At 37.7% G+C, this 14,095-nt stretch overlaps 1 protein-coding gene across 5 annotated transcripts; it reads right to left on the bottom strand.

Moving 5' to 3' along the window:
* Window positions 1-32: 32 nt before the first annotated feature.
* On the bottom strand, window positions 33-8,491 carry gwl (serine/threonine-protein kinase greatwall). Of its 5 annotated transcripts, none has more exons than XM_022799808.2 (15): window positions 8,367-8,491; window positions 6,990-7,120; window positions 6,665-6,763; window positions 6,222-6,282; window positions 5,923-6,014; window positions 5,465-5,586; window positions 4,773-5,196; window positions 4,167-4,208; window positions 3,742-3,979; window positions 2,973-3,609; window positions 2,412-2,782; window positions 1,867-2,115; window positions 1,234-1,449; window positions 573-693; window positions 33-315 (listed from the first exon to the last, which is right to left on the bottom strand). In XM_022799808.2, exons 2-14 carry the CDS (start codon window positions 6,996-6,998, stop codon window positions 653-655), a joined length of 2,601 nt encoding a protein of 866 aa, XP_022655543.1. In that variant the 5' UTR covers window positions 6,999-7,120; window positions 8,367-8,491; the 3' UTR covers window positions 33-315; window positions 573-652. The 5 variants fall into 5 exon arrangements, with proteins under 5 accessions (XP_022655543.1, XP_022655537.1, XP_022655541.1 ...); XM_022799802.2 differs by having other exon boundaries at window positions 8,323-8,482; XM_022799806.2 differs by having other exon boundaries at window positions 4,773-5,175; window positions 8,323-8,482.
* Between the last annotated feature and the right edge of the window lie 5,604 nt (window positions 8,492-14,095).

The raw sequence follows: 14,095 nt of genomic DNA, 5'->3' as shown, positions 1-14,095 counted from the left end.
CCAAAAACTGCGTAAAGGGAAGAGTTTACCTGTACATCCCCACAGTGCTGGGAAAAAAATTAAATTTATTGCAAAAATAATGAGAAGCCTTACAATTCAGACGGGAAATCCCATACTTAGAGATCCCAGTGATGTAGCTATTTTCAGGGCCTTCGCATTACCGTGTATATCGCTACGTATTATAAATGCGCAGAGAAGGACACCACGAGACCAGGAATACAACGCTCATCGTCCTTGCACGAAACGGCACAATCTCTTACTTGCTGGGCGGTATATTCATTTACACTCATTGTAATTAGAAATGTAGCGCTCGAACTGAAAACATACGCACATTCATTAACTGGATATTTAGCTAGATATACAGTTTATTAGGTTGTCACGTAACTCACATTCACCACACGTACAAATAAGTCATATGCTGTCTTTACTTCAAAAAGATATCCTTGTTGAAAGAAGATAGGTAGAAGTGTACCACTAATACAATTACTGATATATTTCCATAAAAAAAAAGTTCAAATCTTTTCGTAGACGATTATAATTAACGTTTTCAATTTTCCAAGACTTCAACCGACATAGTACAGTAAAGATGTCACTATAACGTGCGCTCTTTATGCCAACCAGCAGCATGAGTAAATCTGTTTGCAGATTGACATCACAACGCTGACAAAGTCACTTCGAACTGGGCTCGATGTTCTGAAACCGCAGGTGAAACACACAATTAAAAGGATAAAGGGAGCTACAGAGCTCGTGGACAGCAGTGTTAACCATTCTAAGCATTAAAGCAGCTGCGCGGTGAGCCGTTACGTAAATTGTAATGTACTACCTACTATACGTGGAAACTCGGCGGTATATCTGGAATTCCGAACTTTTATTTATATATAAGATGGAATGGGTTCGACACCCGCTGTAGTATACCTAAATTAAGCGCCTACGATTTTTAGCTTGACACACTATTCAAAAACAATGACTTAATTTTAAAACTTATCTCACAGGCCCTACAACTAAGAAGGAATTTTACTGGGACTAAATGAGCACCATAAACATAATTTTTTGTTTTTCAAAATGAAGTATCTTGCATATTCAACATACCCATAGCAGTAAATTTAACGAAATACAGAGATTACAATAAAATAACTATTTTAGACTCTGTCCAGGTAGTTAAGAGGTACAACGCTTATATCATATCTCTGTAACAAAAAGCTATGAGTGGTATATATTTATATCAGTACTTACCGTCAAAGCAAGCTGTGTCGCTTTCGTCGGTCGGTTGGGGAATCCACGGTGGCTCTAAAGATCGTATGTTGTTCCAGTCAATACCCTGGAAAAGCGGTAAATCACGCAATGCTACGGCTGAAGGCCGAAGAGCTACTTGTGGCTCGATCAGACGTTCCACAGTCTCTATCGCTTCGGCGCTCAAAGCTCCATCGCCCTCATCAGGATATTCGATTGCTATGTCGACAAGAAACAATGACGCAATTAACATTAGTAAGAAGTTATTCGCGATATGATGAAAAAATTGCTTTGAATTCGAAGATCACGCATTTGTCTTTGCTTGCACTAGGTATAATTTAATATACGAACAAACAAAGGTGCTGTCTTGCACTAAGTAACTCCGCAGGGCTTCGCTGCTTAGATTTCCATAAATCCTCTGCGGGGAAGCAGTGCCAGTATCAAAAATTCTAGCTGTTAGCAAATATACGAATACAATTGGATATTGTTTAGATGATCATACTTAGGTACAATTTATTAAATCGTTAAAATACTTATTAAAGTTCGGCCGTTAAGCTAATCTCAATGCGTTTAGAACATTCAGTTTATTTTAAACGTGATCTAGACTAGCATCTTTAACGAATAATACAGTAATACCTCGATTAAGTATATTGTCGAAGACCTTTTCAACGGTTTCATCGATGAAAGGTGGACAACCCACGAGGAATTCATACAGACAAACTCCAAGCGCCCAGATGTCCACACTCGTAGAGTGAGGTTCTCTGCGTAGAACCTCTGGAGCCAGATAGTCAGGAGTACCTACAATGGGTCCTCCGCCGCCGAGGCACGGTCCGGGTGTACTTGGCGGTTTCATCCCAGATCCATACAATGATGCAGCTAGCACACCTACAAAAAATAAAAGATCGAGAGAAGATTGCGATAATTAGATATAGAACTGATATTTATAGTGTAGAAAGACCGTTTGTATACACCATCGTTTTATGTTATAAGAGCAAGTTACACAGTTAGACTGACGATTTCATTATGGCTACAGTACAAACAGTCTTTGCATTTTTATCTTAGTAACAATCGATGAATCAAATTAAATAAAACATCATTGACTTAACTGAAGTCCAAATATATGTACGACGATACGACAGCATTTTAGTAACGTCTAAGAAAATGACAATTGATCATCTTACCACTCTTCCGACTAAGCAGCTTGGAAGGCTTTTTTCTTTTCACATCGGTCAGTGCTTTGATAAGTAGAGGTCGGAATGCATTGTTGCGTCTGCTGTTTGCCGGAGTTTCCACTGTCGCGATGCCTGAAGACACGCCATTGTCACCAAACGATTTTGTACGAGCGCATGATAGGGCGGCCCATGGTGAGGATGAGCAAGATGCCGCGCCAAACCGCTCGGCGTCTATTTCGTCATTGCTATTGAAATCGTTATTTGACAGTTTAGGATTCTGTTCAGGCTCAAAGGGAATCACCCGCCTTGATTTCTTCCACTTTTCGAGTTGGTCCTGGCGTTCTCTCATCATCTCCACAAAGCTTTTGCCGTTCGTCGAACTTCATTGTAGTGACAATATGCATGTGTCATGTATCAACAACAAGAGAATTCCTAATTAGTCATCTTCGTAGGTGTAGCTTATGGAAATCATAGTGAGTCTGGTCTACTTTTGGATGTGTCGTGTTAAACACGCACGATAGCAGCCGAGGACCTATCTATACCTGATAACAAATTAAGACGATAACTTACTTAGTTAGTGGTGTGGATTGATGGCCCGCAGTGCAGTGGCTTCTGTATTCGAAGCTAGGCAAATACTGACGCGACTTTTCATCAAGTGCATCGTTCCCATTCGCATGTGGAGTACTAGCACGTGGAGGTGATAGGAGCAGCTTATCAGAGCAACCCCCATGTGTACTGTCATCCGCTTCCCCAAGTGATACGCTAAAAGAAGTATTTCTAGCTAATACACTTTTTCTACGGTCTATGGCTCTAGAACCTGGCGCAATGGGAGAATCGTCCGTTAATTTGAACGAGAGTCTTTTTCGTGTTCCGCGACTTTCTTCCAAACTTGTGCTCGCAGGCGTACTGAAACGTTGCCCAGGTGTCGCCGACGATAATGTACAAACGGACTGTGGTTCAGTTTGCGCATCGATCAACCTTCTTTTAATTTCTTGCTCTTCTTCGCCAGGTTGTAGTTCTTGCAGTTCATCGAGGGATTCTAGATAACTGCGGCGTTGGCCACAGAACGAGATGTGTAAACCACGCTTTCGCCGATTTAATGAGTCACCCGAGATGCACGATCTTGGAGGATCAATACTAATGTTCGAGAGTGAAATGTCAGGCGTTGCAAACTTAGAGGAGACGCTTCCAGGTGTATTCAGAACGCCTGCAATTTGACATATGATGATTAGAAGGTCCTCGTGTTTAGAAATTGCTTTTTGTGCTCACCTTACTTTTCTCTATTCATTTACCGTTTCAAAATCGTTTTTCAAACCTTATACTAAAATTTATATCTCACTTTTTAACTGAGTTTGGAAAGCATCGTTGGTACAGAAATTGGTGATGTCTGCAAGCGGAGTTTTGTGGCGAATCCCTTGCGGCGGGCTGAGCTCCTCGGAAGAATTGAGATTTTTTGAGGTAAGAATTAGGTCACGGAATTGGGTTGCGACAGATAAGGATCCCGTTGAATTTGACAGAGCCGTGTAATACATCGTTGATTCCTGACAATCGCTTATTCCTGACAGATGCTCATTCGACTGTAACACATGTAAGATATGATTTACGGGCGGCGCTACAAAATGTTCACGCGCATATATAGACAGGCCTAAATCCAACCAATACCACATCGCTATCGAAACTGTATACCTAAGAATAAAGACAAACACTTTCCAAACAAAGATCATATCAGTTTTTTTTAGCACTGTGAATGAAAAGCCTGCTTACCTTGTTTTGGGGTGACATAATCGAGTTGTTTGTTTTACTCATCTGCAAACAGTATTCAAAAATCACAATAAAAACGAACCTATATACATATATATGACTTTCGTATCTCACTATCAGCTAATCATTTAATATTAAAAGGATACGACAAAAGAGCACACATGATCATTTAACTTTTCAACTATTTTATTAAAAAAAAAATAGATAAAATTGTCCACGTTGATAAGTTACCGAATTTTGACTGGTTTAAAAAACACACAACAGAAAACAAAAAAATGTAATCGAGCAAAAATCATGCTAGTAAAATAATAATATATCATCACAGGAATGTGTTATATGTACATAACTGAAACGTAAATTTAAGTATATATATATATGATTATAGACACTTGTATATGTATATATATATATATATATATATATTACAATTCATATTTACTTTTCTTGTAAAAGTGTTCGCTACTATATTTAAATTATAATGGAAGAAAATTTGCGTTGTTTAATTTTTATAATGCTGTAACTTCGAGTGAGCACGACGTGTCTCGACAGTGTCGAGGCTCTAGGGCTAACAACCGAGCAAATGGGCTAAAAATTCGTGTAAACGCTTACCGCTAGCGCTTTCCGTGCATCGAATACTGACGGAAATGACGGATTCTGCGAGCCACTTGAATACATGGGACTCATGTGTATATTAGCAGTCAGTGACATAAGCTGTCCAGGCGTTCTGGCCTGCAGGTCGAGTAGTCTTATCCTCCTTGAGGCCTCATCTGTTCTGGAGAGCACGAACGTGTCGAATGCTTGTTCGTCCTGATGATTGTTATCATTGTTGTCAATAGCAGTTGGATTATGTCCGCTATGACTAACTTGGCGTTTGAGGGGAGTCGCAATTATGTCTCCGATTTCCACATTCTTTCGCTCCAGATTACAGAGACCAAAATCAGTCAATTTTACATGTCCATCCCTACCGACAAGTACGTTATCTGGCTTGATATCTCGATGAATTATACCATGTCTGAAAAAGTTCAATGGACAACTTTTTCTTCTATACATTTGAGGCTCAGGTATAGTGAGATACATAACTGGGTTCTAAATACAGATCAGCATCTGCGACAATAATTTCAGTTAATATGTCCTTCCTCAGTCATTAATATCAAGAGCCATGGTCTTTTGTTAAGCTATACACATTAGATTTGGCATGTCTCCTTAAAACCGTATTCGTTTCTAGTTAAAATGGTCTAAATCGTAGTATACGAAATGCTCATTTATAAGTTAAATTCCTGGTTTAGCACTTTATAACATACTTGTGAAGATACTCAAGGGCTAAAGCGCACTCAGCGATATAGAATCGAGCAGCGTACTCCGTGAAAACAGTAAATCGAGCTAGAAGCGCCTTGAGGTCTCCTCCTATCATGTATTCCATTACCTGCAAGAAAAAAGTAACGCTTGTAACAGTATATACTCGGCTTCTGGCTTTGATTTATCGATGGGGCATGTCCTAATTGACTCCTTTCGATTTCAGGAAAAAAGCATGCCCTTAAGCGATTGTTCTATTGAGTCAACAGGCAATAGGTTCTAGGTCGATAACATCGGTGTGTGACTGTATATGAGCCAAAGATATATAGAAAATTTCTAAATACAATTTGAACATTTTCAAACATGCGCTGGTCACAATATTATTTTTAATTCTCAAAAATAATTATTTCAGAAGGCGATGCCAGTAAATAAATAAATAAAAAAATTAAGATGACAGATGACATACCAGATAAATACGGCTACGACTCTGAAGCGAATAGAAAATTTTTACGACGAACTCTGAATGACTTATCGCCAACGCGTTTTTTTCGTTATTAACTGTAAAGTTAAACATGGTTAAATAGGCGTAACTGATATTACTTTACGCGCATTAACGCTATTGATTCTACACGTGACGATAACTCGTAACAATGTATATAATCGTATATAGTTTTTCTATATCAGTATTTGAGTTCCTATTTACGTAAACACGATATACGCTCAAGTTCAACATTTTTGCATCCTCCCTATTATTAGTCCACTTACCACGGTCGGCCATGTTTTTGTCGAGCATGTGTGCCTTTTCCATCACCTTAACAGCGTACAGCTGTGGAGGATTAGCAAATCATGTATCAGAGGATCTTTCTTATATCGACTATTGTAGTTCCATAGTCACAAAACTTCAGTGGTTGTGCTAGCGACTAATTTTTGTTCGTGGAACAGGTATTTAACGTACGAACTGGTTCTTTACTGTAATGGCAACTGAGAGCACGAAATTTTACGAACAATATACTCATATGATACATCAGACTAAAGTCGATTACTGAATTCGAACATTTGCCTCAAACAAATTGAATTTATCGCCTCTCGGTGCATATTAGTCTTTATTAGACTGCACTGTTATAAAGAAATAATTTTGTTAATGTCATAAACATCACCTTCAAAATCTAAAATAGGCTATAATTCATTCGTTAGTAGGCTTCGCTTACCTGCTGCTGACTTTTATGTTGATGTCTTGCTAAAACAACTTTTCCAAAAGCGCCGGAACTTATGTTTCTTACGATAACAAAGTCTTCGATTCGCGGCATCTAATGAAACAAAATGAAAAATCATGCAAAATTAACATCAACCTTCACACTTTGTATTTACTTCATAATCGCGTTATTATTCAGCTGTTGCAATAATATAGAATCGTTTTCAATATAATAATATCTTTATATAATTACCTGCAATAATTTTAAATTTCTAATTTTACATTAAAAAAATCGCCTAAATGCCTTACAGACGTTTAGGTTTGTGGGTGAAGAAACTAACCAGTTGCATTTTCGCCTTCGTCACCTGCGACTCGTTAAAGTGAACTGTTTTAAGACCACCAGCTCGGTTTCCTTTGCAGCCTGCCTCGACGGGCAGGCTTGACCTGCTCGTCTCTAACGGATTTTCATCAGCTGAAACAAACCGATAAGTGCAAATCAGTATCAATTATAATTAAGAAATAATCTTTTTTTTTGTAGCATTTTATAGATTTTAAAAAAGTGTTTGAGGACATAGATTTAGTAATATCTGAACAAAATACAACCACGTACGTTGGGCGCACATTGTATTCCAAACTTTCAGATGAGCAGACCCTTGGAGAACTTGCTTATCTCAATATAAACTCGAAATACTAAAGAAGATAAATGGCACGTCAGCATGAGTTGCTAAATGCTTTATTTGATAATGAAAGATTAACACTGTCAATAAAGCTTGAGTACCCTGAAATTTATCGATAGAAATCGTATTAAATATGGGTTCTGGTTATCTGTGTAAGTGGGCTTTGCCTGGCGACTTATACTCACATGGATTCGACCACAACACAATGCTGAAGCAGCTCAATCCAACTGTTGCTTAATCAATAGACTCAATAATTATTGATTTGAAGTTATCTCCAGAATCACCAAAACGGTACTTTCAATAAGTAAATTATCGTAGTCGAAAGTTAATAATAGCTGAGTCGAGATTTTAAGGATTATTCGAAACATTGCCACGAGGCTATGTCGAATAAATTTAGCTCAAACCACAATGCCACAGCCAGCTGATGAAATGCCTAATGGGCGTAGAACTCGATATGTTTAGTTCCCGTTACAACGGTTAGGCAATAAGCCGTACTTAAAGCGTGGTCGGTGTGCGTTTAAGTAATGATCTACACATTAATAGTCAGAAATAGTAATTGTTATGTAAATTCAAGCGCAATACTATTTGACATCCGTTAACCTGTTTTCGACTTTAACCTCCTCTTAATAGTTCTAGCTTATCCACATATGTGTAACGCAATTCAAAAGATTTCTCTGCGACTCCTGATACTGATATATACTAACAATTCCAATTAAACATTTTTTATAAGTATAGTAGAAGAAAATATGAACGACCAAATTACGTTCGACTCGATTTCCTCCATTATGTGTTTGTTTAAGGTTGGCACTGGTAGATTCGAAGATATCGTAACATCTTTCGCAATTTCCAATAGATAAATAATACCCTTTTGCAAGAAATATGTTTTTTTCTGATGGAGCGAAACGCCTGGAAATTTTCTTCAATTTTAGTGTTGAAACAAAATTCTTTTCTATATATTCTAAAAATTGTAGTCACAAAGTTACTCTTGTGAACTTACACATAACGGTTTTCATCGTCGCGAACAACGCCCAAATCACTTACTTATCACTACTGAACTATCGGCTTTGAGTTACGATGAAGTACATAGTTATTAAGGGATTTCGCCAATGTTTTTTTGTCTCTGGAACTGCCAGGCGAACGTGTACGCGCTGCTTCCTACTTCATCGTCTGCTTCAAATTGTCGATGGTGCAATGAAGCGCGCAAATTTGAATCGAAACGATGATGCCAATATATTCGTCAGGAAACTCACCTCAAAGCATCTTATACTGATCTTTAGATGTTGAGTGACTAAGTGATCCTTTCCCCAAACTCTGGTGCTAGAGCTAGAGTTACGCCAACAGTTTTACTAGCAAATTAATTACCTCAAGGTATTCAATGCATTTCTTTTGCAGTTAGTTAGAAATGTTCTTACTTATTACAGTAGTATGTAGCTGTGTAATTAATTCTGTTGTTCAAAACTGAACTAAACCAAGCACCTTATCTAAAACAGGCCGTCGAGAATAATTGTTACTACCAAATTAAGCTCACTTGTGCAGTTGTCTCGTACCAATGGTTCCAATAATCACTTCCTACATTGTTCAACCGTTTTACTACAATTCCTTTAGAACAAATTTATATAATGGTTTGTCGGGGACGAATGAAGGCACTGAATTCTCGCTACAGGCTTTGATATGAAATGGTTTAATATCTGATAGTGGTACTACTTATAATTTACATTATTCGCGAATTGATTAAAACACACTGATGTGTATGTAATAACGATAGCGCTAGCCGCTGGAGTGTAGTCGGTCACAAATATTAAATGCCGCATTCTACATTTAACTGTTAACTAAGTAACCAAATAACTAACAAGCAAGCTTATAATTAAGACCATATAATCGTATTTATTTCCTGAAAGGCTTAAAAATTAGATAAGACCGTCCGCTGAGTCTGCTTGATAAACGACTTAATTGACGACAGATAAACGGTAATCTATACATCACGATTTCGGAATTATTGGAAGTGATTTTTCATGCCACTTTAGAAATATTTCTGGGCCTTTTCGATCGAATCTCAATTATGAGTCTTCCGCCTCGTGGGAATGTTCCTCGGATTCTTCGGAAGCCGTATGGAGACTGACACAACAAAAATCTTCAATTTGATAAAAAATAGTGACCTTATTAAGGAATTTTTTCGGCGCGATGTCTTCGGACAGTGCTTGATCTTCGCTCATAGTCCTGACGCAGATCTCTTGCATTCGTTATATTTAAGCTCATTGTTTTTTGTTGAAAAAAAGTAGTATGATTTCAGTCATACTCCGTTAAAGTCTGTTCTCAGTACAATTTGACATTAATAGTGCTATGAGGTAATCAATTGCGCCAGGCGTCACAAGGTCACAAATGCAACCATCATCGATTATCATGACCATAAGATTTACATATTAAAAAAACGTTAACGTTGGAAAAGAAAGTGTCATTTGATTTTATGAAACCAATTAACCACTTTTTTTTTTTACAATAATTCCTGTTAATATATATATATATATTATAAACTTTTTAGACGAATGTCCGTGACTTCAGTGCCGGCGTAAGTCGTATTTCAATGAAACCCCATTCACAACGATTCTAAGCCTTACTTAATCTTCTAAGACTTCTAAGACTTAATCACTGGCTGGCTCAGATAGTACGAGATGCGTGGTACAGGCCCATGAGCCGTATTTGGTGACGACATCGTGGTGCCCCACCATAAAATTTTATCCGAGTTTTAGGAGCTCGATGACATTTAAATTTGAGGAGTGCGTCGCAACAAACTGTTCATACTATCCACTGACAAAATACAAGCTTTTAACCTCATGTTGTATTGCATTCTTGGTATTAATTCTAAAAATGGCATTCTATTCTATATCAGTGAACTGCGTTTCTTCCCTGAGGCAGAAGAACAGAGCGTCTATTAGTTAATTCAACGTGGCTCATTTACATTACTATTATGCAACCATGTGATAAAGTTTATCAGTTTTAGTACATGTGAAGGTATATCTGTTTATCCGTACTTAGGTCACTAGTTCTTATTCATATACAAGCACTGTATTGTCCTATACTAACGTAGCGTTTGGTCGACATCTCATAATTTAACTGCAATGCAAATATTGCATTATATAATTTCGTTGCAGACTTTTTATAAATAAAGAAAGTGATTTATATTATACAATCAATTGTTCAAAGTTTTTTCGATCTGCTCACTGTAGTCACGCTTGACTGCCCACGTTGAGATCTACAACCTTGAATGCTTAGTTTGATAATTTTCATATACTTAATTACATTGAATGACATCATGCCTCAGCACCTGACGACGACCCTATGCTCTGTGTCGCGATATATCAATATTCAAAGTATTGTGCTCGTCACGCTGGCACACGCACGTTTTCTCGTTGTGTCATATATGAGGATGAAAGCTGGTTCTCCCGAACATCTCTTGGTAGCCGGCGGCAATATTTCTGGCTAGGACTCAAGAGAGATGTAAGCAAAGTTCTTTTCGTATAAAATGTGCATCCTTCATTACAGCACTTGATTGATTCAAGGTAACGTTCGCTCTAGGGTAGAGACGGTATCACATGCAATATTATCTAGATCAGTGCTACATGGCGCTATAGGCCCCGTAGATCGTTTTGTTACTTTTTTGCGTAGTCTAATGGGCTAAATGTAACCATTTTAAGACGTGTGGCCTCTTTTCGATAAGCAGAGTTTGATCATTGTTCTCATAGGCCATTAGTGCAGTGGAACGTTATCAGTACTCGCACGATTACGTGCCTTAATTTAAAAAACGCCGCCAAATTTCTTTACCTCGATGAAAATCTTGCACAGTCTCTAGCGTCTCACTCATTTATTCATCGGGTATCAGGTGCTTTGATTGGTCGCGCGTTTGACTCTGACAATGTTGCGCACGAATTCATCATACCCTAGAAGACAGTAGCGCACTCAAAGGTTTAGCGTGGCCAATCAGTATAAGAGCCCATCGGGGTCACCGCTATGCTAGACTTATAGACGAGAATAGGAGTCCTGGCTAAAACTGAAGCTTTCTCATAATCTAGGAACGGAAAATAACAGAACAGATTATAAAATTATTAGACAGATTCCTTATAAACACAAGTACCCATAAATGTTTGAGAAGAAATCAGGTGCACATCTCCTGTTGTTGTTATGGCCTCTTTTTTTAATGGAGTTCAAGTACTACGATTTATGTAAGACCGGATGCCAGCATTTTATGCGGATCCCGTGTGGGGTTCAACTTCGACGGTTCGACTTGGTTGCGCCCAAACTGCTACTTAATAGTCCGCACCTCCTCTATTACCATTTTATTTTGAATTAACTGGGATTTTGTTCCTTTCGTTTTTTTTTTTTTATTATAATATCGTATTTATGATATATATAGACATCGCATTTAATTTGTTCTTCGTGCAGTTTTGTGATGCGGTGGTTTTACTTTAGACCATATTGGTATTATTGCATGCATCCTATCGGGAGGACGAGGACTGAATCTGCTGAGGGTTTTCTTCGATAAGTTTTTGCCGAACCAACGTTAAAGGCAATACAAGAATTGATTCAAATTCGTTCCCTATGTTTTACATAATTATTTTGAAGCTGTAGTTCATTACGACACCGCTGCCTTTTATCCTGAGGCGACAACATTTTTTATATAGCTTCTATGCAAAACAATGTTTTTCACAACATTTTGCTAATTTTCTTGTTTTTACCACAAAAGTAAGACGCTGTTGTATGGGGTTTGAACTAACTGTAGGACGGAGATGAACTAGTAAAAATGACTATCAGCTTTTTCAAAATCTTGAGCATTAGTTTTACTTAAGTATCTGATGAGAATCATATCTGGTTTCCATATAGCCGTTGTATAAAACCCAAGAAGTTGTAGGCATAATAGCAATTGGCATTAAACCTATTACTCTTTAGTAGGGTCTGACAGTCTCGAGACGTTGCGGCGTCATTAAACCTGCAGATAAGCTATATCGTAAAACAACTTAGTATGGAGCTATGGGTTCTACTATAGAGACGCTAAAGATAATTGCTAGTGAGTTGCGTTTACTTTTTCATGATGCACCATGGGTCACTGCCCTTTAACAGCTTCCTTTTTGTATACTTCTGATTTATGTTTGCAACAGAGATAGAGCCTTTGTAAACACGATTTCCTTTTGCAGAGATTTTTTCTCTTGTGGAATACGATCGAACCGAGGTCAATAACAGCATGGATCTGTCAATGCAGAATTTTGATTGGTAGTGCTCAGGTGTATATTTACATAACTCAACTTGAAGAACAAACACGCTATCGAGTGGAAAGCTGCTGGGTTTCAGTGTTGAAGGGATATTGAATAGCAAACTGACGCTTGCTATACCCTTAGCTGTTGATCGATTGTATCAACTATTAACTAATTCCGTACGAATTATCGGACTCCAATATATTATACTTTGCAGCAGTAGACAGAGAACTGTCTTGCTATAAGGTTAGTTTTTGGGTCGAGCCTATTTGCGAGCCTCTAGTACGTACTAGCCAAAGATTTTTCATACACTACTGTATTTCGGATCGTGTCCTAGATTTATATAACGTTATAGTAATTATATGTCATTCTAAATTGGTTGTTCTAATAGAAAAAACGAGCTAAGCCGGGCAAAAAAGATCATCTCATCAAGTTTAAATCATCAGCTTTTGAATTCTTTCTGCCGCGTTAGCATTATTGCTTTAAGTATTATTTAGAATGGTTGGCTATAATAAAAAATACAACGAATGTTCTAAACGTAACACTCTAGCTGCCACTATCCGAATTGATTAAGCCTAAAGGGTAGAAAATCTCTAAAAGGTTTGATCCTATAACAACCTGCTATTTATTTACATAGCGAAATTTGCATTTTCATCACTTAGCGTATCGCGACCTGTTTAGTTCCTTCGTAACTTAGTCTAGTTCCTTAGTAGACGTCACACTTAAAACAGATCGGCCCAACCACTTAAGTACACCGGAATTATAACAATAAAGGTGGTCAGGTATGACCCAGGGACTTTATTATGGCAATTTAGGGTTAGGGTAATATGGAGATTAAACTGTTACGTTATTACGTATTATGAAACATTGGCAGGAAAAGTGCAAGCATTTTAAAAATGTTTCCTTCTTTTATTAGATTGGCCTCAAAGTTGGCTAATTAACCAACGACGGGTGTGTTATGGTTCCATGCACATGTGACTCTGAGTAGCGGCATTTGCGACTTCAGAGCGACGGTCAGCATCAAACAATAAATTTTATTTAATAGATCTGCGACCCACGAGCGTGTGGATAGAAGAGAACATTTATGAGTCAATAAATTGGGAGAATCTGCTGTTCAATCACAGTACTCCACCTGCCAGTGTAATCCTAGTGAATTTCTTAAATAAGAGATGATAACTGTAACATACTCTATGTGATAAAATATCAGTCCGTTTCGCTTAGGCGATTTCCGAACGTTTTATTTCTTCTGACTAGATATTGAGCGTCATTAAATTTGGTTTGGCCCCACGGGAATGTTTAATTATAGCGTAGCGGCGTATCTAGCCTAGCGGGTATATAATTAACGTTTTAACAATAATTCTAAGAACATACATTTTGAGGCTAATAAAATATATAGTTTAAAGCCATTTTTAGCTTAAAACTACTATCAAAATTAAAATTAAGTGTGCCCAGTTTTGTTGTTGGAAAATTTAGGCTATCGGTTCTTACTGTGTTGGTCAACATAACAAATATTTGGTATAAAGCAAA

The sequence above is a fragment of the Varroa destructor genome, unplaced genomic scaffold (genome assembly GCF_002443255.2).
Source record: "Varroa destructor unplaced genomic scaffold, Vdes_3.0 BEIS01000003.1, whole genome shotgun sequence".
NCBI classification, from domain to species: Eukaryota; Metazoa; Arthropoda; class Arachnida; order Mesostigmata; family Varroidae; genus Varroa; species Varroa destructor.
This window is presented reverse-complemented; position numbering and strand designations above follow the sequence as displayed.